This window comes from Notamacropus eugenii, chromosome 1 (genome assembly GCF_028372415.1).
Source record: "Notamacropus eugenii isolate mMacEug1 chromosome 1, mMacEug1.pri_v2, whole genome shotgun sequence".
Taxonomy (NCBI): domain Eukaryota; kingdom Metazoa; phylum Chordata; class Mammalia; order Diprotodontia; family Macropodidae; genus Notamacropus; species Notamacropus eugenii.
Genome location: NC_092872.1, coordinates 635,375,406 through 635,402,359, shown reverse-complemented (window position 1 = coordinate 635,402,359; position 26,954 = coordinate 635,375,406). Strand labels below are relative to the sequence as shown.

Here is a 26,954-nt window from a genome sequence, read left to right as displayed (position 1 = left end):
AACAAACAAAAAAAGAACAAAACCAAGTTAGTTACCTTTTACAGCTAAAGCTAAGGGAAAAATTCTTTACCAAACAAAGAATTCCAGCAATCATAAGGAAGAAGAGATTAAGCATTTGTATAGTACCTATTATGTGCCAAGTGCTTTACAAATATTAACTCATTTAATATTCACAACAACCTTGCAAGGTAGGTGTAATTATTGTCTTTGCTTTAGAGTTGAGGAAACAGAGTAATTTGCCCAGGGTCAAATACTAAGTATTTGAGGGCAAATTTGAACTCAGTTGTCTCAACTCCAGGTTCAGTGCTCTAGCTACTGCATCACCCAACTACTGTATTTTAATCACAAAATATTAAACATAATTTTGATGACAAGAAATTGAAAAGCTTTTGAGGAACAAAATCAATACAACTAGACTAAAAAAGGAAAACTCTAGAAAAAATTCTTTGCATTACATATCTTTTATAAGGGCTTGATAAGGCCATTAGTACAAAAAGATAAGACCTAGAACCTTTCTCCCATGGATAAGCGATCAAATATGAACAGCCGTCAAAAGAAGATTTACAAACTATTAAAAATTATATAAAAGAATGTTCTAAGCATCAATAATAAGAGAAAGGCAAAATAAAAGAATCTTGAGGTTTCTTCTAGTACCCAAGAAATTGTCAAACATGACAAAAACCGGGAATCTTCAGAAAAACAAGCACACTAATATACCTTTTAATCCAAAGATCACAATGGTAAGCACATGGCCCAAAAAAGTCAAAGACAGAAAAGATAAGTCTTATATATACACGACATTATTCACATCAAAACTTTTGTGGTAACAAAGATCTAGAACTCAAAGTACAAGAAAGATTTATTAGGAACCTAATACGTGTCAGACATTGTGCTAGACCTTGAGAACACAAAGAATCAAAGAAACTGTTTTCAAGCTTATGTTCTAATGGGGAACACAGTTAAGTACCCAAATAAGCACATACATAAGAAATAAAAAGTAGTTAAATTATAAGGGAGGTTGGAAGGGCAGGCAGTAGCACTTGGGAGGTGCAAGAAAAGCTTCATGTAAAAGGTGCTGTTTGAGTGGGATCCTGAAGGAGAGGGTTAACAAGAACAACAAATGAGGCAGAAATGCAGGCCAAGCATGGGGAAGGGCCAGTACACAGACAAATGATGCAGTGTTGTCTGTGAGGAACGGTGAGAAGGTCAGTTTGACTGGATTCTAGAATGCTGCAAGGTTTGGTTTGGAAGTAATGAAGGTCTTTAAAAGTTAAACACAAGAGCTTATGTTTTTGTCCTTAAGGCAAGAAAAAGTTACTAGAGTTGTAGTGTAGTGAGTGATATGGTCAGATCTGTGATTAATGCAAATCATTTTGGCAGCTTTTTGTAGGACCACCTGGAATGTGAAGAGATTTGAGGCAGCAATGTTAAGAGGGAATGACTAACATGCCTAGAAATCAAACTGAGAACAACTAAATTGTAGTACATGAATTTAATGAATTATATTGCTGTGTCCCGAGAAATGACAAATATGAAAAAAATCTGAGGCATGGGATTATAAAATGATGCAGAGCAAGCAGAACCAAGAAAACAAGTGTTCAACAAAGAAAACAAATATAAGTGAAAATAGAAAGAAATGAACCTGATTGTAGTGTGATTAACAATAATAAAAAAAAATCTGGAAGAATAAAAGGTCCAGAATATCAAGGGAATTAATGAAAGGCAATGCTAGGGAAGGTAGCCTAGTCATACTAGATCTTAATTTGTATTATAAAGCACCGATCATCAAAACCACTTGGTACTGGCTAAGAAACAGAAGGGTAGATCAGTCGCATAGGTTAGGTACACAGGACACAGTAGTCAATGATTATAGCAGTCTACTGCTTGATAAACCCAAGAACCCTAGCTTCTGGGATAAGAACTCACTGTCTGACAAAAACTCCTGGGAAAACTGGATAATAGCGGGACAGAAACTGGGGACAGACCTGACACCGTAATACAAGAATTAAGTCCAAATATGATCGAGGTGTAAAGGCTGATACTATAAACAAATTAGGGGAGCAAGGGATAGCATATTTGTCAGATCTATAGAGAATAGAGAAATTTATGACCAAACATGAGTTAGAGAATATTTTGAAATGCAAAATGGATAATTTTGATTATGTTGAATTCAAAAGTTTTTGCACAAACAAACCCAATGCAATCAGGATTAGGAGGAAAGCAGAAAACTGAGAAAGAAGTTTTACAATTAGTGTCTGTAATAAAGGTCTCATATCTAAAATATATAGAGAACTAAGTCAAATGTACAAGAATACAATTCATTCCCCAACTGATAAATGGTCAAAGGATAGGAACAGGCAGTTCTCAGAGGAAGAAATTAAAGCTATCTATAGCCATATGAAAAAATGCTCTTAGTCACTATTGGTTAGAAAGATGCAAATCAAAACAACTCTGAGGTACCACATCACACCTATCAGATTGGCTAACATGACAAAACAGGAAGATGATAAATGTTGGAGAAAATGTGGGAGAGTTAGAACATTAATTCATTGTTGGTGAAGCTGTGAACTCATCCAACCATTCTGGAGAGCAATTTGAAACTATGCCCAAAGGGATACAAAAATGTACATATCCTTTGACCCAGCAATAATTGCTTCTAGGACTGTATCCCCAAGAGATTATAAAAATGGGAAAAGATCCCACATGCATGAAAATATTTACAGCAGCTCTTTTTGTGATGGCCAAGAACTGGAAATCAAGGGAATGCCCATCAACTGGGGAATAGCTGAACAAGTTGTAGTATATGAATGTAATGGAATACTATTGTGTTATAAGAAATGATGAACAGTTGGACTTCAGAAAAACCTGAAAAGATTTATATGAACTGATGGCTGAGTGAAATGAGCAGAACCAGGAGAACATTATACATAGTAGCAGCCACAGTGTGTGAGGACTGTTTCTGATAGATTTAACCCTTCATAGCAATGCAAGAACCTAAAACATTCCCAAAGGACTCTTGAGGCAAAATACCATCTACATCCAGAGAAAGAACTATGGAATCGGAACACAGAATGAAGCAGACTGTTTTCTCTTGTGTTATGTTTTGTTTTGATTTGGTTTTTCTCATGGTTTGTTCTATTTGTTTTAATTCATCTATACAACATGACTAATGTGAAAATGTGTTTAATAAGAATGTATATGTGGAATACATATAAGATTGCATGCCACCTCAGGGAGGGAGGGGGAGAAAATTTAAAACTTATGGAAGTGACAGTTGAAAACTGCAAACAAATAAATTAATTAACTATATGTGAATATATACCAGACCTAGAGAAGCACTGGAAAAAATGGAGCTAAAAAAATCTAACTCTTTCCTTCTTTGCAGAACTGAGGGATTATGGAAATGTAATACTATCTTGCCAATCACTGCTTATGTGTTGGTAGCTTTTGCTGAGTTCCTTTTTATTCTTCCTTTTTAGTCTTTATTACAAGGGCTGGCTCTTTAGGTGGGGAGAAGGGTTGACTTGAAAATGAAAGTGCTATGAAAATGACAGAAATAAAATATTTTTTCATAGAATATTTTATTCATCTATCAGTTACAATCAAGAAACAAGTCTAAGAATTATAAGCCAGTTCCTAAAGACATCATGTCACCATCTCTGACCAAAACATATTTTTAAAAAAAGCTGGGTGTCATATCAAAAAAGTGGGTGTCACCTAATAAAACAAGAATTAATATTTTACCACCATATAAAAAGTTTATCTAAGCTCAGAATATCATATGCTCTTCTATCAAATATCAAAAAGATAAAAATAAAACAAAAAACTCCACAGATATACTGCAGGAAAATGTACAGAAGTATAACTGAAATTATTTAGGATATTTTAAGATAATGGTCTTACCTTATTGAAGGATATAGCAAATTATTTTTAAAAATTTTTTAGAATACTAAAACTAAGCATCAGCCCACAAGACTTTAAAACGATAGAACAGGAAACAAGAATGCTATTTTATACAATAAGTTCTACGTAACATTACCCAAAGATATAGTACTTCTTAATACTAAATGCACAATAAAGAAAGATGGAAACTAAAGATCAGGTTGAGATGAGAAAAAGAGTATATATACCCTAACCTTTATTTCTGTAAAGATGGTTTTGTAATTGTACTCATATGGTTCCTGTATATACTTAGTATGGAGATTCCCAAATACTTAATACATAGTTGTAGTTACTCTGAGTGAAATTCATCTAATTTATTTTACTAGATTTTTTTGGCTATGTAAAGAAATACTGATGACTTCTGTGGATTTATTTTATAATCAGCAACTTTGCTGAAGTTAATGTTTCAATTAATTTTTCAGTTGATTCTTCTAGGTTTTCCAGATAGTTCACCATATCATCAGTTTTATTTCCTTTTTGTTTATGCCTATTACTCACCTTTTTGTCACACTACTTTAGCAGACATTTCTAGAATTATGTAGAATAGTAGTGGTAACAGTAGTCATACTTGAATTATCCCTTATCTTACTGGAAAAGCCTCTACTTTTTCCTAATTTCATTTAATGTTAGTTCTTGTTTTTAGACAGATTTGCCACAGAAATTCTCAACCTGGAGTCCATCATAGATTTCAGAGAGTTTGTGAACTCAGCTGGGAAAAAGAAAACTGCATCTTTATTCTCTCTTACCTCTAACTGAAATTTAGCACTTATTATTCTGAGAAGGAATACAAAGACTTCACCAAGTTGCCAAAGGGGTCCATTACAAATTAAAAAAAGGTCAAAAAAAGCATATTAAGGAAAGATTCATTTACTCCTACATATTCTAATGTTTTTAACAAAAATGAGCTCTGGATTTTGTCAAAAGCTAATTTTTCAGGAGAACCACTGAAATAAAATGAAAAAGTCCAACTCATATGCAATATTCCACGTCACTGAAGGATGGGTTGGGAGTATCCTCTTTATCTTCTAAGTCACTTCATTTTGCAATATTAACTTTTAATTTTTGTATGTGTGGTTGTTGTTTCTATTTATATACTGTTGTAGTCATTGTGTCTATTTTTTTTTTGGCTTTGCTTACTTTATTTTGGACCAGTTCACATAGATCTTGCTTCTCTACATTTATCACATTCATAATTTCTTACAGCACCATAATGTTCGTGACATTCATGTACCACAATTTGGCCATTCTCCAATAGAATGGCATCTACTTTATTTCCATTTCTTTATTATCACAAAATGTATTAGTATAAATATTTTGGTATATATGGGGACTTTATTGCAAATAGTTTACTTGGGGTGTAATTCCAGTAACAGAATCTCTGTGGAAAGGGGATGGACATTTTATTTACTTTATTTGCATAATTCCAAATTATTTTCCAAAATCATTGTATAAATTCATAGCTCTACCAATAATGCACCAGTATGCCTATCTTTGTGATAGGCATATCGCAAGAATAATTTTGATGTGTATTTCTCTCACTGTTAGTGATTTGGAGCATTCTTTCATGTACCTGTGAATATTTTGCAATTTTCCTTTTGAGAAATATTTGTTGATATGCCCAAAGAACTACAAAATTGCGCATACCCTTTGACCCAGAAATACTGCTTCTAGGACTGTATCCCCAGGAGATCATAAAATGTACAAAAATATTTATAGCAGCCCTCTTCGTGGTGGCCAAAAACTGGAAATCAAGGGGATACCCATCAATTGGGGAAAGGCTGAATAAATTGTGGCATATGAATGTAATGGAATACTATTGTGTTGTAAGAAATGATGAACAGGAAGACTTCAGAGAGGCCTGAAAGGACTTATATGAACTGATGCTGAGCGAAGAGCAGAACCAGGAAAACTTTGTACACAGCAACAACCACAGCGTGCCAGGATTTTTTCTGGTAGACTTAGAACTTCATTGCAATGCAAGGACTTAAAATATTTCCAATGGTCTCTTAAGGCAAAATGCCTTCCACATCCAGAGAAAGAACTATGGAATTCAATCATACAATGTAGCAGATCATTTTCTTTCGTATTACATTTGGTTTGTTTTATGATTTCTCCCATTCATTTTAATTCTTCTATGCAACATGACTAAGGTAAAAATGTATTTAATAGGAATGTATGAGTAGAACCTATATAAAATTATATGCCGTCTTGGAGAGGGAAGGGGAAAAAAATCTAAGTTATATGGAAGTGATTGTAGAACACTGAAAACAAATAAAATAATAATAAAAAATGAAACATTTGTTCATATCTTTTGACTATTTATCCATAGAGGAAAAGCTATTGGTTTCTCTTTTTCACACACACATACACATACACCCACACAAATATACACATATGTGACATATATCTTAAAGTATTATATTTTTACTACCATTTTGTATGTGAATGCTCCGGAGCTTCCTTAACTACTTTTTAGCCAAGTGTATTTTTTGTTACTCCTGCTTTTTAGGCCAAATGAAACACAATAGATTTTGTTCCAGTTCTTTATTTAATTGTGTGAATATTTGTTTTAAGCGTGCTGTTTACAAGTAATGTTGTTGAAATAACATTATTAGATGCTGCTTTTTTACCTATTGTCTTTCTCTGTGCTATGGATGAGTTTATACCTTTCATAGTTTTGATTATTAAGTTTATATTTCCATCCATTCCATTTTCCTATAGTATTTTTCATCCATTCTATTTTTACTCCCTATCCCTAACCCTTTGTGTTATCAAAGGGAGTAACAGGTTGGATAATTACATCAGCCATTTTTTGTGTTCTAGTGTTTGAATTGGTCCAACTAAAACTAAGCTTTCCATCATATGGGGAAGCAAATTTAACCTATTAAATCCTTAGAGCAGTTTATAGCCAAAATTCGAGAAAAATTAATTCAAAAATTGAACTACCACAAATTATATTGCATTTTTAAAATAAACACAAATAAATATGTCAACAGCTTATAATTACTCAACAAATTTAGTATCATTTTTAAACACTTAAAATGCTTGGCTTGGTTTTAAAAAGGTCAAAACAGTAATAATGAATTGACTTACAATGTGAGCACATTTCCAGGGGGTAGCTTGCTTCATTTCCCTGAAATTAAAAAAAAAAGTCTGATTAGTAATAACCAACTGGTCCTATGATATGCTAAATGTAAATATTTTAGTTCAGAGCATGTGAAATGGCAAAATTCTACATGTTTTCTATGCAAAAAATGAGTTTATACACAAAAACCAAAGTAATTATACTTCAGAAAGGCTAATTAATAATAACAAGTTCAGATAAATCTTAAGCCAATAAGTAAGTAAAATCAGGAAAATAATACACATACATACACAAACCCCTGAACACTATAATTGCCATGACCAAGCCTGGCCTGAAGAAGACGTAAGAAAAGAAGTATAGTTCCTTTCTTTACAGAGATTAGGGGCCTATGGGTGTGAATTACTGTAAAAAAAAATATATATATATATAAGAAAAGGTGAAGCACTTCCAGGTCATGTGAACAAGATGGCAGACTAGGCATTTTTTCTAATTCCCCACTACTTTTCAAACCTCCCCAGAACAGAAATTATATGCCAAAGACAGTGCAACTTCAGTTGTTTCCATGGTCTAGGATGACAAGAATTGAGAATAAGGTTAAAAACAAAATCCAAAGCCTAGGAAATGATGTTCACTGAACAACTCAGTATCCCCCCCGTCCCTCCACTACCAGTAGGGAGGCTACAATAACAGACTCAAGGATACCATATAGGCTTATATCAAAACTCACCCTTATACCTTTGACCTACCTCTCCTCCTTCTAGTACCATCAAGACCCTGGTTCCAGCTTGTAGAGGTGTTTCTTTGGCCTCAATAGCCAATTTAATCAAAGTGTTTTGGTAGCAAAACCTTGACAGGGACTATATACCCAAGAAGCACCAATGCTGGTGCCAAGGTAACCAGCTCTTAACTGCTAATGTCTGGCCAAAGAACTAAGGAGACGGGGGAGTGGGACTGGTCACCAGAAAAGGATTGTGTGTGTGTGTGTGTGTGTGTGTGTGTGTGTGTGTGTGTGTGTGTGTGTGTGTGCGCGCGCGCACGCGCACATGGACACCAGCAAGTTTTGGGGGTGGGAGGAGGGGCAGGGGTGAGAAGAGATATACTTATTCTCCCACCAAGGCTGGGGGAAGAGCATAGCATCCAGTTGGGGTCAATTCTGATCAACGAAAATTCAGGTAGAGCAGAGACCTAGACTGGTGAACTGTGGGAGGAGGCTACATTTGAGATCCAGTCCTCAAGGAAACCCCAGAGGGGGAGGGAGTCAGAAGTAAGCAATAAGCAAAACACAGGGTTGAAAAAAGACTCAAAATACCAAAGATTTCAGGAAGAAGAAGTCTCAAATTATGTTAAATAATTAAACATAAACAGATAAGTCAACAGGAAAAACAGTAATAACAGAAACATGACCTCTAGATCAAGTAAATGCACTCAGGCATCTTACGGCAAAATGTAGGAAAATGATCCAACACTTGATAAGACAGAAGACTCTGTGGAAATTCAGGATAACATGTAACCATGGTTTATAAGACATCGGAATTACAAGAGCAGAATTTACATCCTGCACTGCAATAAAAAAATGAGCAGAACAGAACATTTTGAATCTGTAACAGCAAGCTTCAACAAACAAATAAAAAAGAGAATGGGAAAGCAAATACATAAGTGAAAGACAATCTAGAAGAAGAGTAGCAAAAAATATGAACATCAAAATAAAATGTGCTCACTATGCAAATAAAATATATGGATCTGGAAAACAAGATACACATAGATAATCCAAGGATCATAGGTCTCTCAGAAGAACCTGACAGGACAAAAGAACTTTAACACCATAATGAAGGATATAATAGAAGAGAACTGCCTAGAACTTCTGAACATAGAAAATGAAATTCCAATAGAAAGAATTCACAAATAGCATCCAGAAAAACCCCAAGACTGCAATTCAAGTCAGAAATAACAAGTTCTGCAAGCCATCAAAGTAATCTGAATAAAGCAATGATATTCCGCACTCACTACAAAGAAAGGGGGAATAGAATAATGTGTTCCAAAGAGCACTGAAGCGCAGGGTGCTGCCCAGGGTGACCTATCTTGAAAATCTAAGCCTAAACCATACAGGACAAAACAATGACTGTTTAGTAATACAGAAGAGTTCTTGACACATATTTATAAAGATAATTGGAACTGAAGAGATTATTTGCATCTCAAACATCCAAACAAAGAAACGCAGAAGTGAATAAATGCAAAGAACAACAGCAACTGAGGGAGAACTGAAAGACTAGTAAGAGATTTCTTTCACAATGCACACAAGGAGACAGGTGAAGGCAGAAATCTGGGAGAGGCATCAGTAAAGAACTGAGACAGGGCATCATGGACAGAACCATATTGTGAAAACTTCCTGTGTGGGACTACACTGAAATACAGGCAGACACAAGAAGAAAGCGGGGTGGTTGGGGAACAGGGGAATAGAGAGGAGTAAATTAGGGCTATCTGTAAGGGGAGGGTGACCTCTTTGGTCTCAGAAAAACAAGATCCTACAGAAGAATAGGTGAAGAAAAGGGGGTAAAGCCTGAAAGAGGAGGAAAAGAAAGAGGTCTTACTTTGGAGGAAGCAGGGGGTTCCAATGATGAGTACTCCTTTGGGTTAAGGGAAATGAGAACATTACACTGTATGAGGACTAAAGGTTTTGTCGCATGAAAAGTCTACTTACACTGGGAGATGGAACTTCTGAGGGAAATTGGCACTAGGAGGAAAAAGAAAAAATGGACTCAGGGAGGTTCCAGGTAAATGTAGAGGGGAAAAAAGAAGGTCAACAAGAAAGGATACAGACAGAGATTGGAGAGGAGGTTCCTTACCATGGGGCAGAGATCTCTCTGATAACTGCAATAATTGGCATTGTTTTGAGAGTAAGGCACCACAGAAAAGCAGAATTCATGGGATAAACCCTATAAGGCAGTGGCAGACAGTTCCTGAAGGATACAGCCTAGAATGGGTACTATGGAAGCTTTGAAAGAGAGAGAGAAAAAAGATACCAGAAGATTATAGGGGCCATGAATCAGAGAATGAGGGTTTAGAGTAAGCAGAAAAAGAAAACCAGTAACAGAGGGAAAAGAATCCTCTTTTGAAAGAGGTGGGGAAAAAAATATGAAAAAATGAATGAACAGGATGAACTGAAGAGGAGAGAGGGAGAATCTGCTTGACTAATTAAGGAAAAAAAGGAGTAGAAATATTTAATCAGATAAAACCAAGAGAGAAACTAATAAACAAAGCCCTAGAGGGAAAGGAAAATGAGAAGATCAGGAGTGAGGGGAAGAGAGCCAGTGGGAAAAAAATTTAAAGTAAAATAACTGAAGGAATATAATATTATGTTTACAGCAGAAGAGAGGGAAAACAACTTAAAAACCCCAGTTTTAGATATGGAGGAAAATATAAAACTAACTTTTGTAGCTTTAAATGCAAATGGATTAAGCAATCTAATAAAACAAAAAAGAATGACAGACTGAATAAGAAAACAAAACCTTACAATCTGTTGTTTACAAGCAACACATTTTTTTTAAAGGCATATACACAAAGTAAAATTGAGGATGAAGAAAAATTTACTATGTATTAAGTGAATCCAAAGAAGCAGGAGTTGAAACCATGCTGTTTGACAAAGCAAAAACATGTTATCTATGTATATCTTCTCATACTTAGATACATACACACGTGTGTATACCTATGTATCATATGTGTATGATATACATATGTGTACATGCATATACATAAATATACACATGTGAATAATAACCATTTCACAATAAATGCTCAAAAATATGAATACTTCTCAAAAGAACTGCAAAGTATTCACAACCACATGAAGAAATGCACCATTAATAATAAAAGAAATGCCATACAAACCATTCTAGTTTTACCTCACACCCTGCAAAATAGTAAAAATGACCCCCAAAATGGTAACACTTGAATGTGGAAAAATGGGCACACACTGTTGATGAAGCTGTGAAACAGTATAATCATTTTAGAAAGCAATTTGGAATTATGCAAATAAAGTGATTAAAATGTTTATAGCAGGCCTTTTTGTGATAGATAAGAATTGGAAATAAAGTGATGCCCATCAAATGGGGAATGTACACAAATGTAATCGAATAGCACTGCACAGAGAAGCATGCTAAGATCTAAATACAATTCAATGCAGAGTGAAATAAGCAGAGCCAAGAAAACAACATACATAGTAAACACAATAATATAAATGGAAATGAGGACACACCAAAAAATTAAAAGTCAATTTAACAAAATTATAAAGATCAGGCAGATCCTTGAATGAAGAGATAAGCAATAACAGCAAATTCATGCTATATGAAGTATGGTTGAAGAAACCAGAGATGATAGGCCTAAATAAGAGTCGTTTAAGGGGGTATATGGTATGTGGACTGGAGTCTTTTGGGAGGGATGAGGCATTGCTACTTTTTTTCTTTGACAATTCAGCCATATGGGATAAGGTAGGTGTCTTTAACAAGTGGCAGATTTCGTATGAGAACGTTTCCAAATTCAGTTCCCAAAAAGGGATAGGTTTGGAACTTGACTTTTTTCTTCCAAGTGTTAGCAAAAGGGAAGGTGAAGGAAATAGGCATTTATGCTATTTGTCAGGCACTGTACTAGGCACTTTTTACAAACAGCTCATTCAATCCTCACAACAACCCTGTGAGGTAAATGCTACTATTATCCCCATTTTAAACTGAGGAAATTGAGGCAAACAGATGGTTAAATGGCTAACCCAGTGTCACATAGCTAGAAAGTGCCTCAGTCTACATTTGAACTTGGATCTTCCTGCCTCCAGGCCCTGAGCTCTATCTACTGTGGCTCAACATTAGATGTTTTAACAACTACATTCCACAATTAAGCCCGGTTGTCACCTAAAATTCCCAGAGATTTCCCAAACTGCTGTTGGGTCTGATCTCTCCTATCCTTTACATAGGTAAAAGCCCCTGCATCCATGCTTTCCTACTCTTCTTGATGTCAGTTGCTACCAAGAGCTCCGATCCCCATCTCCTCAGTTAGGATAAGTGATCTAAGCACCAAGATCCTTACAGATTATACCCCATTGTAAACTCCCCATCTTCCTTTAGAGAGTATCTTCCTTCCCAATGGAAGTGTTCATCAGTGGTCCCACCACCACTGAAACAAGATTTCCTGTTTCAGTCCCTCCTTTTGCCACCTAACCAAGTTTCCTGTAAGCTCTCTTCTATCTGAAGGATTACAAGAGTTACTGTCCTATTGTTGTTAGCTTTTGACTTGACTACGACATATCACATATTCTGCTCTTCCTTTTTACGTGCCTTCCCATTCTCTAATTCAGTCCTACAAAAAACCAATGATTCATTTGTGGGGAGAATGTTGAAAGGTTCATTTCATGATGATCAGAATTGATTCTTCACCATTACTTCTATTTGACTTCTGCTTTTACCTGTCTCCTTATGTCTTTTTAGAAACAATTTTTTAATGGTCCTGCTCATGATATTTTGTTGACATCTTTGGTTGCTGTATTTGTATCCTTTGATTGTATTTCTGTCTGGAGTGTTTGAAAATCAAATACTTTTTTCAGGTCTGATTTTTTTTTCTTTTTCCTACAAATTCTTCAAATGTCTTTACATTGAACATTGATCTTTCCCCCTCTTTTCCTTCCTCTCCACCATTACAGTTTGGGCTCAGGCTACTCAGCTCTTTTAAAACACATTATTCCATTCCCTCTTATGATTTCTGGTGGGTGCCAAATGATCTCATTATTGGAATTTTCTTTCCCTTACATTTGTAGGTCTTTCTCTGAGTTGCTTGCAGAATTTGTTCTTTGTCATTGGAACAGTTCAATTTAACCAGTCTGTTGTTCATTTTTGAAGGCTAATAACATCACAGGGCGATGTCTTGACTTGTGCATGAATTGGATTTAAGTGAGGTACATTTGTACAGTCATCAACCCAACTCTCTTTTCCATAGTCATAGAAGTCCAGTTGCAAGACAAACATTCTCTTTTAAAAGCCATTCAGGACTATCTTGTTCCATGCTCTCTTGGGAATCTACAGGGCCCTCTGCCTCATCAAGTTGATTAATTTTCTGTAGTCTTCGAATATTTATTCATAGATGTCTGGACTCCTTTAGCTGATCTGGAACAGTTCCTTCTGTTCTTAACATCTTCTCTGTTAGCTTAATCTGCTGTATTATACTCAAATTCTCTGAGTTTTCTTACTTTTGAGATTTTTGGTAATTTCAATCTTTTTTTTGCCTTATATTTTCATTTTCCTGGGGACTGGACTTCAAAGTTCTCAGGTTCCTCACAATCTGAATAATTTACATTTCATGGACCTCAATCTCTGCCTGAAAAGACTTCTGGGGGGACTGGGACAGGAGGTGTCAACACAGCAGGTCCTAGCAAGAAGCTAGGCTCTTTTCCTCAGGCTTACTGGAGTGATAATCCAATTTATCTTGTGTATTATCTTTGAAACATAACTGTTTTCATGCTGTCATCCCTATTAGACTATAAACTGCTTATGAACAAGGGCTGTTTTTTGCCTTTTTTTGGTATCCTCAGTACTTGGCACAGTGCCTGTCAGAAAGCTATTACAATGACACTAGCTGCCTGATTTGACTCCCTCTCTTTAATTCCTTGCCACTATCCTACAGGATAGGTAACTTTTTATTAGTCCCAACTGGACTAGTGCAAAGGCCTAAAAGGTCAACGCTATGTGGTTCCCTGAATTTTCAACTTTAGTCCAATGGTGACCAACTCCAAATTCATGTTTCATAGTAAAAGATATCCAGGAAATGTAGCATCAGAAAAGGAGGGGTGTTGTTATAATATCCAGTTGAATACTTGGAAGAAGGCCTCCAAGAGCACTGGGGAGGTTCTTTCAAAAGTTAAAGGAAGAAGATGGGTAGAAATTTTCACTATTGTAAAGAGCAATATTATAAATCCGTAAGTATATAAGAACTAATCCATTTTCACTAAAATTATCTAAATCTTTGTTTCCTTTCACAAAGATGCTAGAAGATCATTTATTTCTGTAAACAAAGAACCCCATTAAATATTTTGGGGTGGAGGTGGAGGGTCGAAAAGCTTTAAAATCTAGTCCAACCTCCTCCTAAGAGAGATGTACAAATGAGGACCTGCCTTACAGTTAACAAAGCTCATTTGGCAAACCTGGTCACCTGATTCAGTCCAGTGCATTTCCCTTGCTACTCTAGGGCTTATAATAAAAAGATATTGTAATTTTTCTTAAACCATTAGTCATCTTCTCCTACCTCCAACTTAATTTTTTTTTTTATCACTCCATAGAAAAAAATGAAAAACATAAAAAAAGGTCAAGGAGAACAGAAGAAATTACGGAAGAACAAGAACAGCAGTGCAAAATTTAAAAAATCAAGACAAGAATGTTTAAGAAAATATTAACCACCTATATAGGGTAGGTGGCACAGTGGATAGAACACAGGGCTTGGACTAAGGAAGACTCATCTTCATGAGTTCAAATCTGGCCTCAGATACTTACACTTGTGTAACTGTGGGCAAGTCATTTAGCCCTATCTGCCTCACTTCCTCATCTTTAAAATGAGCTAGAGAAGAAAATGGCAAATCATTCCAGTATTTTGCCAAGAAACTGCTCCCTCTCCCCCAAAAAGGGGGGGGGGGCACAAAAAGTTGTATACTACTAAAATGAATGAACAACAACAAAACCACCTATAATCCTCTGACTCTAAGAGGTTAGTGTTGTATTTCTTCATGGTCACTCGTTTAAAAAAAAAAACCTTTTCCAGACTTACTTTTAAATTTACTTTCTGTGGTAACCATCAATGTACTAAGCACAAGGTGGCATTTCAAGCTACATGCTTTTATATCTGTTTTTCCATATATTAGGTACCAATATGCAAAAGGGTTAGGTTCCACTCAATGTATATATCAACTACAATAATTACAGTTATTTTTAAACAAATTATGCAATCTTATAATTTGAATGATGTTGAATATAATCATGCTTTTCATGAAATAGAAATGAGAACCAAGAAACTCTGATGTTTCAATTATTTCATATACTGCAAGACTATGAATAAAGAGCCAAGAGTTTTATAAATCAACTGACATTCAATTATAAATGGAAGAAACAAGGAGTCCTCTAATAACAACAAAATACTTATAGCTTGTTAGTATTAAAAAGTACAACCAAATAAGGCAATGATGTCTCAATTAAATCTAATAAATAAATTTTATTGACTATTCTGACAGCATACCCTTTGAGGGCATTCAGAGGTTTACAGTACCCCTCTATAAAATTTATTTCTACTTATTTTAACCCTGACTGACACTTTAAAGATTAAAGTAGTACTAAACAAAACTGGAGAGTTACAGCAGGAAGCGAAAGAGTGTTGGGTTTTGTTTTTTGAAGGATGTTTGGAGAACGTACCTCTTCTTTGTCAAAAATATGCATTTCCTCATAAAATCATTTTGAAAATCAATTTTATTTACTATTGTGATTCAATGACAACATAGATCTCTTAGTTTTGCATATAAAGTTTTCAAGAATACTGATGGATTATTTTGACCTGAAGAAAAAGATATTTTCTTAATTTTTAATCCAATTAAAGGGCAACTTCCTAATCCTCTGTACCTTGACCATTACAAAGTACCTTTTGCTCTGTAATTTACTAAATAAAGTATACTGCTCTCTCAAAATGACTATAGGGTATACTATACAACCTTCCTTTCTACAAATAGCTAAATAGCCTAAAAACAATAACTGGAACAGTTTAACTCTTTGCAAAGGGGATGTTGGGAAGGAAAGGAGAGGAAGATAATGGTGCGGTATAAAGTTAAGTGGGACAGAAGGTAGGAAATATCTCCTAGTGTCATTTTTGCTCTTTACTATTTGACTCTGGATATTCATATAATCTCTGTGGACCTCATTTTCTTAATCTATAAAATGAATAGAGTTGGACCAAAAGATCTCTATTGTCATTTAACTGAAATTCTAGATTCTAAGTTGAAGATGCTGCTGAATCCAGGCCAGGGGAACCAAATAGGTCTGAGGACTTATAACTTCTCCAAAGGGTATCTGATCTACAAGAAATCACATTAATAGCAAGAGTTTCCACACTAGGGACTTACAAAGAGATGAGAAAGGAATATGGTATCAGTATATGTAGAAGACTCAAAACAGAAACTACGTGACCACATGTTGGGTATGTTACAAAGGGAATTCTTCTGGTATGGGCTGGACATACCCTCTTGAGTTCCCTCTTAGCTCAGCTCTTGTTACTTTGTGACTTGTTCTGGGGATGATAAGTCAGATCAACAGCAGTGACTTAATTTCGGGAGAAGGGCAGAAAGGGGAGGGAGGAGGAAAGACAACCCACGCTGAAGAGATTCCTCAGGACATATTTTAATACTGAGGGGATATGGGGTGTTCTTTCATATATTTTCTTCTTACCAAGAGAGAGAAATACAACATAAGCAAAATATCCTCAGTGATTAAAGTTTCCTAGCATGTTAAATCTAATATGACTTTGGTTAAATCATCTACTATTGGTGTTACCAACTTATACTCAAATATTAGTTAATGATAATATGCTTTTAGCATGCATTATTGCTGTTATTATTAGCTTACAAAATAAATCTAGTCAATAGCAGGTCTATACTTGTCAAAACAACTTGGGAGGGTAAGGTGAACGTTAAATGTCTGCCTTTTTAATATCTGTTTGGAGTACTAAAGGTATTAGACATTAACTATTTTTTCTTAAAATCCTTCATCAAAAATCAGGCCAAAGATAAACTATATACTACTCCTGAATGTTTTACAATGAAAACTTCATTTATTCAACTATTAAGTTCAATTCAATTTAAACATGTATTAACACTCTACTGATGACATATAAAGCAGAAAAACAAAATGGCACAGTGAAACAAGGGATATTTTTGCCTTGGAGTCAGGAAGACCTGGATTCAAGGCCTGCCTCAGACACAAACCAGTCATACAACAACAGGCAATTCACTTCTCCTCTTAGCAGACTCAGGTAACTCTAAGCTTAAATTGTAGATGGGCGATATGTGCACTGGAAGAGCAAGCACTAGAAACTCCATACACCGGTCCGGACCCTTCCCTCAATTAAAAAAAAAAAGTATGTAAGTATTACAATGGAGGAGTTGAGGCTACAAGAACAATATCTTTTTCCAAGGAGCTTTTATACTGAGGGAACAAAATGCAAAACAAACCCATATAAATAAGCACAAGGAACATGAAGAAGGAAAATCACAAAAGACTTAGAGCGACACCTGAAAGAAGTTCTGAAATTCAGAAGGAAAAAATTCTAAAAGTCAGAAATGAGAAATTATTTTGAGGCATGAGAGCATAGCTTGTGCAAATACAAAGAGACAAAGACTGAATATAGAGAATACAGCCATTAGTCTTACTTGGCTGGAACACAGCTTTTCTGAAGGAGAATAATATGACATAAGAAAGGTCAGATGGAAACAGAATCAAAACCTAAGCTGAAGTAATATTTTTTTCAGAGGCAATAGGAAACCATGAAGAATTTTTGAGCAGAGGGGTGACCTGGTCAAACCTATGTTCTTTAGAAAAATTATTTTGGAAGCTCTGGAGATTATGGAAGAAACTAATTCAGGTATGAGGTGATGATGAGAACTTTAACTAGAGTCATGCACTGGGTGGAAAGAAGAGAAAGAATAAGACAGAGGTGCATCAAAAAGTATTGGTAACTTATTCAATATGAGAGGGTAGAGGTGGGTAAAAGAAAAGGAAGAAGTTAAAAATTATTCCAATTATAAATCTATCACTGGGAGGATGGTAGTGTTAATAAAACTGGAGAAATTTGGAGAAGCAGTTTTGGGAATAGGACACGTGAAGGTAATAGGTTCAATTTTGCACATATTGAGTCTGAAATGCTTATAGTACGTCAAGGTGAAGATATTTAGAATTGTTTGCTCTGTTTGCAAGTTGGACTGCAATTCAGGAGAGACCTTTAGTTTTGGAAGTCATCATTGTAGAGATGACAAGATGAAGAGAACAAGGCCCAGAACTGAACTTTTAGGGACACTCATACTTTGGAAAGGGGGCTCTGTGGGAAGGAGATGCAGCAAAGGAAACTGAGACCAAACAGTTTGACAGGTGACATAAGAGTGCAACATTGACACCATAGGAAGACTAACAAAGAAGAGTAAGAGATGGACAGTATCAAAAAGGGTTAGAAAAGTCAAGGAGAATGAGAACTAAGAAAAGGTGATCAGATTTAGCAGTTAGGAGGTAGCTGGTAATTTCTGAGAGTAATTTTGGAACAAGATTGCAAAGAGGTTTAGAAATTAATGGGGCTAAGGAACAGCTGGTAGAGAGTAGACATACTGTTGTAAGCACACGTTTAAACTGTTTTCAATCTTTCCACTGCCTGCCTTCTTCCGCTTTCTGTATCTATACATGTACTCTCTACTTTGTACAGGTCAGTATTCATTCTAACCTCTCTAGCTGGCCTTCAATTAATTTCAACATAAGTTTATAAAACATCTACATGAACAATGCATTTTATTAATCCCTGGACAGATAAAACTTAAGAATGTCAACAGTTTAGTCAAAGAGTTTAGTTCACTCCTATTATTCATCTAGTTTGAAATGCTCTTCTCTTTTCTGTCTAAGTCCTATAGATCCTTTAAGATTCAGCTGAAGTCTGACATCTTTCTTTAAATCTCCCCTATCATGTAAGAATTCTCACAAGAATGTATTAGTTGGGATAAGCAATAATTTTAATATGGTTTCTTTCTGTGACATCAGTGGTCATGTGTGCTTTTACTGACACTAGGCTGACTCATAACATTAGACTGTGACCAGATGAAACTAAACTGAGCTGGTTTCCCCAACTCTTGACACTTGGATGCTGAATTTTGTGCTATATATGCATTTCATTGCTCTTTTTTTGGCTGTATTTTTAATTCTATGGCTTTTAAGAATGGATATTACTTCAAAAAATATGCAGAAGTTGTAACTCAACTATTATTAGAGGAAGAAAAAACTCAAACATTTTGAGGATTATTCAAGTCTATATAATAAAATAGGATTATAGCCCCACCAAAGCCCAATAGAAAATGTGCTTAAAAACAAGCACCATCATCAAGACAAACTATTGATGCAAAACAGCCTAATGAATCTTCAGAAAACAAACACCTTCAGAGGGATCTGGCAATTGGATGGGATTGTCATTAATTCTACTCCAGTGCAGAAAAGGACTCCAGAATCAGAAAGAACAGTGAGAAATCCAGTAAAAAGAACATAAAACCTGTGAACTATTGCCATGAAGAAAAGACATTTGTTATAGAAAGAAAATACAAAGACTAGAGTATCAAACAGTCAGGCAAGGTCATTTTTATTTATTAAATTCACATTTTCATTTAAGGCAAATTATCAAAAAAAAGTATATATAGGTGAACCTTTAAAATCTAGGCATCAGATTGAAAAATATTCAAAATTATGTTTTGCTGACTTTTTTTTACTTCCAGAAGTCTTTTCCAATAAATATATTGATAAATCAAGAAGCAAAACTATTAGAATTTTTGAAATTCCCAAATGGTGACAGAATACTGAAACACAATCTTGCACCATGTGACCGACCCATCATTAAAGAAAAAAGTTAAGATATGTATTGAGGAGAAAAAGGTAAGCATACTTCAACAGACTGACAATTTACCTAATTTAAATTAAAACCCACTGAAAAGCCATTGACTATAATCAAGACTAGACTTGAAAAATATACTGTTTATTAAAGGTAAAAATAATATCCAATGTGATAAGTGTGATTTTGTGATGAAGAATTAAAGAACGTCAGTCAAAAACCTCCTACGTTCAATGCCAAGTCATGTAAAGCAAGTTGCTGTAGCAAAAGGAGGATATAATTTATTAAAAGTTTTTTAAAGACGTAAAAAGTGTAAGGTTTATCATATGCTGATACATTTAATTATTTCACTGCGTCCCAGTTAATTTCTACACCACTGCACTTGTATTCTCCTGAGAAATACAAAATTTACATAATACATAAATGCAAGATGATGATGGGAGAATGAAAAATACCAGTGGATTAAGGGGAAATTAGGTAAGACTTTACAGAAATGATACTTGCCAAGAATCCTTAAGTTGAAAAGATGAAACTAAACACTTTATAAAATGCAGCAGTAATTATGTGTTGCCTTTCTTTATATTTTTTCATGTGTGTTTATCTTACTTTATCATTCAACACGCATTATCCCTGCTCTAGCTTCACTTTCCTCCCGTCCCAATCTTGACCTTATAGTTAACCTGTTGAACATATAACACTATTTTCTGCTTTGAAATCCCTTTCTCTCTTGTGGATAAATTGCTGACTCAAGCCTATAAACATCCAACCACAAATTTAATCATGTGGTAATGAAATAAGTCCATTAGAAATTTATGTTAACTAATCTCAATGGTTTACTCATTAGATTAAGGCAATCCTTTAATTCTTCCCTGATTTTCTACTGCATTTCCCATAGTAGTTGTTCCTATCATTCTCTTCTCAAGCCTCAGGCTCCTCCACCTCCCTTTCTTCTCAGCAGAGCATCACTTCAAACTTTAGTGAATAAATAGAGGCCAACCCTTTTTTCCCCTTCTATCTCAAAACTCCTTGACATCATCCAAGTGATGCTCTCCTCTGGTCTCTGATAAGGATGGTCCCTTTATCACCAAGATCAGCTTCTCTATATGTAGTTTTGATTCCATCCCTTCCTATTTCCTCTGGCAATGTTTCCAAATCATCTCCCACCCTCAATTTCAATCTTTCAGGTTCAATTCAACTAGTTCAATTCACTGCTGCCTACAAATGGACCAACACCTCCCCTACACTTAAAAAACCCTCACTTAACTTTCTCACATTGATCCTTTTAACAGTCTATTTCTCATCCCTTTCACAGACAAACTCCTAGAAAAAGCTATCTGCTTTTTTTTGCCTACATTTTCCCTCCTCTCTGGCACTTTCTGACACTGTAATCTAGCTCCCAACTACATTAAAATTATCCCCTCCTAAATTTCCAAAGGTTTCTTAACTGCCAAATCTGATAGCCTTTCCCCAAAGCCTTTCTTTCTTGATTTTTCTTGAGCACATAACAGTGGTCAACCACCCTCTCCTCCTGGATTTTCTCTTCTCTCTAGGTTTTTTTGTGACCCTACTATCTGTCTCTCTTTCTACCTTCCTCTACACTCCCTTCTCAGTATTCCTGGACCTTTATCCACATAGTAATCCCTAAATAAAGGTAAACTTCTCTTCACACTCTCTTGGTGACCTCAACTTCCCTAGATTCAGTTACCATCTCTATCACATTACTCTCTTGCTACTCCAGTAGGTTCCTATTGCCTCTAAATATCAAATGCCAACTTCTGTGTTCAGTATTCAAAACCCTTCATGACCAGGTCCTCCTTACCTTTCCTGGCTCATTACATATTGCTGCCCTCTACACACTCTGCACTATAATCTAACTGGCCTTCTTGACAACTTCACATTTGCCCAGATTATTTTGTTCTCCCTCCTTCCCTTTACCCTTTTAGAATCCCTAGGTTCCTTCAAAGCTCAGCTCAAACACTTCCAACACCTCCACCTACACATGGCCTTTCCTAGTTCTCCAGAAGCCAGTGCCCCCACCCCCTCCCAAAAAGTGGTATATGTTGTATTTATTTTGTACATACATTTATATAAGCATATGTTGTCTCCCTCTATAGAACGTAAACTCTTTGAGAACGGTCTCTCACTTTTGCCTTAGTAGCCACAGCATCTAGCAGAGTACATAACAGAGCTGTCATTAAATAAATGCTTATTGACTGGATGCATATTATATGCCAGGGACTGGAAGCATGAGAACAAAAATGAAACAGTCCTTCCTTAAGTGCCTGCATACCAATGGGAGATACATCAGACACACAGATGAGTAACATACACAACATATACAAAGTGATGTTGGGTGGAGTGGAGCAGGAAAGAGGAAAGATCTCTTGAAGAAGAAAGCATTTGAGTTGAGTCTCAAATGAATCTAAGGGTTCAAAAAGGCTAAGCTGAAGAGGCACAGTATTCCAGGGAAGAGAGAGCAGGGAATAAGTGGGGATATAGGGGGAACAGAGAATCACAGGGGGTTTAGTTGAATATCCAGGCAGAAGTTGGACTGTTGGGGATAATCCAACAAAGCTATAAACTCCCTTAAGATAAAGACAATTGTCTTTCATAATGCCCAGGATAAAATGAGATTACTACAAGGAGAAAACAGTAAATAGGAGCACATTTAGCTTCAAAGCCTTAAGAATAAACTGAGTTCTACAGAACTATGAAGCAGACTAAATAGTGTTCCTTGAATAATCTTACCTATCCTGCCCCAACCTCTCCACTGATCTCTAATCACACATCTTCAACTGCCTTTCAGACATCTTCAACTGGATATTCAGCAGACATCTTCAAGTCAACATATCCAAAATTGAACTTACTATCTTTCTCCTTGAACTATTTCCCTATTACTGCAGATGGCAACACCCTCCCAGTCCCTCAAGCTAGCAACCTAGAAATCATCCTGGATTCCTCATTATCTCTGTTGCCAAGACCTATCTATTGCACCTTTGTAACATCTCTTAAATATGTCTCCTTCCCTCCTCCAATAGCCATCACTGCAGGCCCTCACCATTTCACACCTAGAATATTGTATAATAGACTCTAAAAGAGATAGTGTAAAAGGATGGTTTATGGAAGGGATAGAGCTAGTAGACATTAGTGTTAATCTAAGAGGTATATCTACGTGGGGATTATTTTATAACTTGTCACATTCATTAGTATTTTCCTATCAGGCCAACTTTTACTTCCCTACAAAACTTTGAGGTGGTATAATGGATAAGAAGTCCTAGCTTCAGGATGCAATCCCTGAGGCAAATTAGACTGTTATCTGTTGCAGATTGATTACTGCTCTGAAGTAGTAAAAGGATTTTTATTGCTGGAAATTCCCCTACATCAATGGTAACACAGGTCTGGACCAAAAGAAAAAAAAACCTCTTAACTGCAGGTATCAGATGAGTACTCCCTTTATACCATTTTGCATTTGTTAAGGTTGTTTTACAAGAACATGTCTTCCCCAACCAAACAAAACTGGAAAGGGCAAAGGAATATATTTGCATCTTTCAAAGATATCCACATAGCTTCTGAGGGTACTGTGCACAGAAAAGTGTTCAAATGTTACCTGATTCATAAATTCAACAAATATTTATTAAAAACAAATTTATTGTACAGGTATTGTATAGGTACACTAGGCAAACCTTCAAAGTACAATTAAAGTGTACCTTTAAAATACATCAAATAAATTTACTTTTAATAAAATTATCCAAAGGTTTCTACATCCCAAGATATTTTCCCTCCTCCACTATGATCCTAAAATTAAGTCACTACAAATATGGTCAATTTTCAAAGGCTTATATACACAATAGGTTCCTTGATTAAAAAACAGAAGGAAAAAAAGACACTGAAAGATCAAGATAAAAAAGGGTACAACACAGTTTTTGGCAACATTTTAATTGCATATGTTGAAATGCTTGTGATTACTGAACTTATGTCCACCTAAATGGATATAGTATTTGGCAAAATATGCTATATGGAAAACAAGATTTTACATTAATCATGTAACAAAATACTAATCAAAAGTGCACTATCACCTACGCACAGACTGAATTACTATTCAGAAGTGAAAACAAGTAAGAGTTAAACTCTGGTCCTCATTAACACTCAGCATAAGCTAACCACATTACCAAAATGGCATTAGTCATTTAAGAAGCCACTACCACTAGTGCCTATAGTATTATGTCCATGCCAAAGGTGGCACAGATGATGTCTGTGAGTTGTATAATCAGGAACTACTTCAAACTGTGAAAGGTATCAAGTTTGTCTCTGACATTCTTCCATCCCCTTCCTGTTTGCTCCTCTTTCTTTTCCCTTGCATAAAACAAGCCACCTGGGGCAACTAGGTGGTGCAGTGGATACAGCACCAGTGCAGGAGTCAGGAGGACCTGAGTTCAAATCTCACCTCAGACACTTGACACTCACTAGCTGTGTGACCTTAGGCAAGTCACTTAACCCCAACTGCCTCATCCTGGGTCATCTCCAGTCATCTTGATGAATATCTGGTCATTGGATTCAGATGGCTCTAGAGGAGAAGTGAGGTTGGTGACCTGCACAGCCCTTCCTCACTCAAAATAAAATCAAGTGCAAGTCATGTCATTATTTCTCTGATGGCATGGTCTTTTTCGGCAACAGAGGACGAACACACACACATAACAAGCCGCCCCCAAATACCCAATGTTCTCTGGTTTGTGCTCTAACCTGCTTTTCCATCTACTTATATGCTAAAGTATGGTTGACTTCCAGGGGAGATAAGAGGAAGGGAAGTGGGCAAGGCACCCAGCAGTCAAGGAGGCCCAGAAACTGACTATTCTGCATATATTTTTGTCATTCTTGACAGTATTTGCCAGTCTGTTGACTTTTTTGACATCCTTTGTAAAACCAGAGAAAATAATGAAATACCAAAGTCTTTCAATTATTGTCCAAAATACTCTAATCTACCAAAAGAAAAAAACAACCATTATATATAAAGAACAGAATATAAATATACATAAATTCTTAACAAATATACAATACATATATTTCATATTCAGTACACACACACAATTCTTAATAACAGGTTTGGAACTTGTGACATGAACTGAACAATTCTAAATATTCCATTTCTACACATTCATTTCCATGCTTTAACAGCACACTACAGTTTCACATACATAAGACTTTTTAGAAAGTCATAATTTCCTGAATAAACTTTTTTAAAATGTAATTGTTTTGTGAATAAAGTTGCATCTGAGAATTTAGGGTCAAAATATTTTATAGTAATAAAACATTTAAAGTAATAACATATTTAGGATAAAAGATTTAATGGCCTACATATTTTATTTACAAAAATAATTTTTTAAAAATATTATTTATATTGTTAGTTTCCAACTACACAAATCACATTTTAAAATTATAAAAATTTAACATTATAGTGAAAAACAAAAACCTGTCATATTTCCCAAGTATTTTAAGCATGTTGAACACGAGCACTGCAACTAATGAGGTTGCATTTTGGGAATATTTACTGCAATGTCAATTAAAATAGTGTGAGATACTGTATGTCAATTTGATTTAGGTTTTTATATGTTCTTTACATTGAGTGGTTTGCTATTTCCTTTGTCATTCATTTTACAGAGGAGGAAACTGAGGCAAACAGATGTAAGTGATTTCCCCAGGATCACACAGCTATTAAGTGTCTGAGGTCAGATCTGAAATCAAGGCTTCCCGACTCCAGGCCTGGAGCTCTCGCCACTGAGCCATCTACCTGCTCCAGATGTGAACTATTGTTCACAAAATCAAATTAGTAGAAGTTAGTTCTGCAGGTCAACTATTTTTATTTCCAGGCACAAATCAATATTCTTTTATGGGATTTCATTGATTTCTTGGTGATTTTTTTTTTTTGGTTATACATTTCATTTTTTTTAAAAAAGAGACTTACTTGCATTGTAACTAATAAAATATTATATAACTGAATTTTAGTTGACCAACACATTAGCTTTTCACTAAACATAACACATATCCCCCAAATAACTGTCAGATAATGAACATTTTGCAGCTGTCAGTCTGTCATAGTTGAATTTGAAACCTAGGGGCAAAAATATATATTTTACATAGTTTCCATTTCTAGCCCCCAAATGTCTAATTTCTCATTCCAAAATATTTTTAAAAATCTTTATATTGGAAAAAAGAATCTCTTAATTATCTGTTTTAAAGTTATTTAAATCAGTAATAGATTGATTCTCACAAAAGGAGATAGTTATTAAAAATGCTGTTTTATGGGTAGGTACACTATAATTGAGGTAAGTGCAATGGAAAGGTTGAATCAACATTAGAATTTGTTTAAAAGAAAAGAGCAAACCTTTTACATGTGCAGTCCATACTAACTATTGGCCAAACTGGATTTTGAAGGAGTCAGATTCAATTTTTAAAAAAAACTTATTTTATTCAGACTTTGAAAGGATTCAGACACCTTCCAAAAGTAAATTTAACGACTGGTTGTGCATGCACCAAAATCACTTTGAGATTCTAAGATGGCATGAATCATGTAGTTTGCATAATGATAAAATTGTATGGAAATATACTATCATGTTAGATTCTACACTTTTATCACACAATTCTACATATATGTTTTGATCCAGCTAAACTGGACCACTAGCATGTCTGCTGTATATGTCTCATGTTCTCGTTTCTGTACTTTCACTCATACTTTTCTTTGGAAGGCCCTTTTGTTCAATTCAGTAAACATTTAAGCACCTATTATGTGCAAGGTACTGTTTTAATAGTTTAGTAATTACTAAAATAGTAATTGTTTCTCTTTTACCCAAGAACCCCTTCCCCTCCCAGTTTGATTTTTTTTTTTTCTATTAAGGGGGCCATCCCTTGGGTAACTACTTAAAGAAACCTATTCATTGAATGGGTGTATCTCACTCAAAGTGAGAATGTGATAAGACCTTAGCCTGGAAGGGCCAGGGTCTCCCACTGCATCTTGAGTCATCTCCAGTCATCCTGCTGAGTATCAGGCCACTGGACCCTGATGGCTTAGGAGAAGAAAGTGAGGTTAGTGGCTTTGCACAGCTGTCCCTCATTCAAATCAAAGTCAATTGCAAGTCATGTCATCATCTTGATGTCATGGTCCTCTTCAAAAATGAAGGACAAACACAAAAATTTTCGCCCATAACAGATTACAAGTCATCTTGGAGAGGGAAGGGGAAGAATGGGGGAGAAAATTTAAAACTTATGGAAGTGAATGTTGAAAACTAGAAATAAA

At 35.5% G+C, this 26,954-nt stretch overlaps 1 protein-coding gene across 2 annotated transcripts in view; it reads right to left on the bottom strand.

The window, feature by feature from the left end:
• The window catches only part of PPP3R1 (protein phosphatase 3 regulatory subunit B, alpha), a 112,943-nt gene that overhangs the window by 44,755 nt on the left and 41,234 nt on the right, over nt 1-26,954 (bottom strand). For both annotated transcript variants that reach the window (XM_072635377.1, XM_072635376.1), the window contains exon 2: nt 7,036-7,075. In XM_072635377.1, coding sequence (XP_072491478.1) covers nt 7,036-7,075 — 40 coding nt within the window. The remainder of the gene's footprint in view (nt 1-7,035; nt 7,076-26,954) is intronic.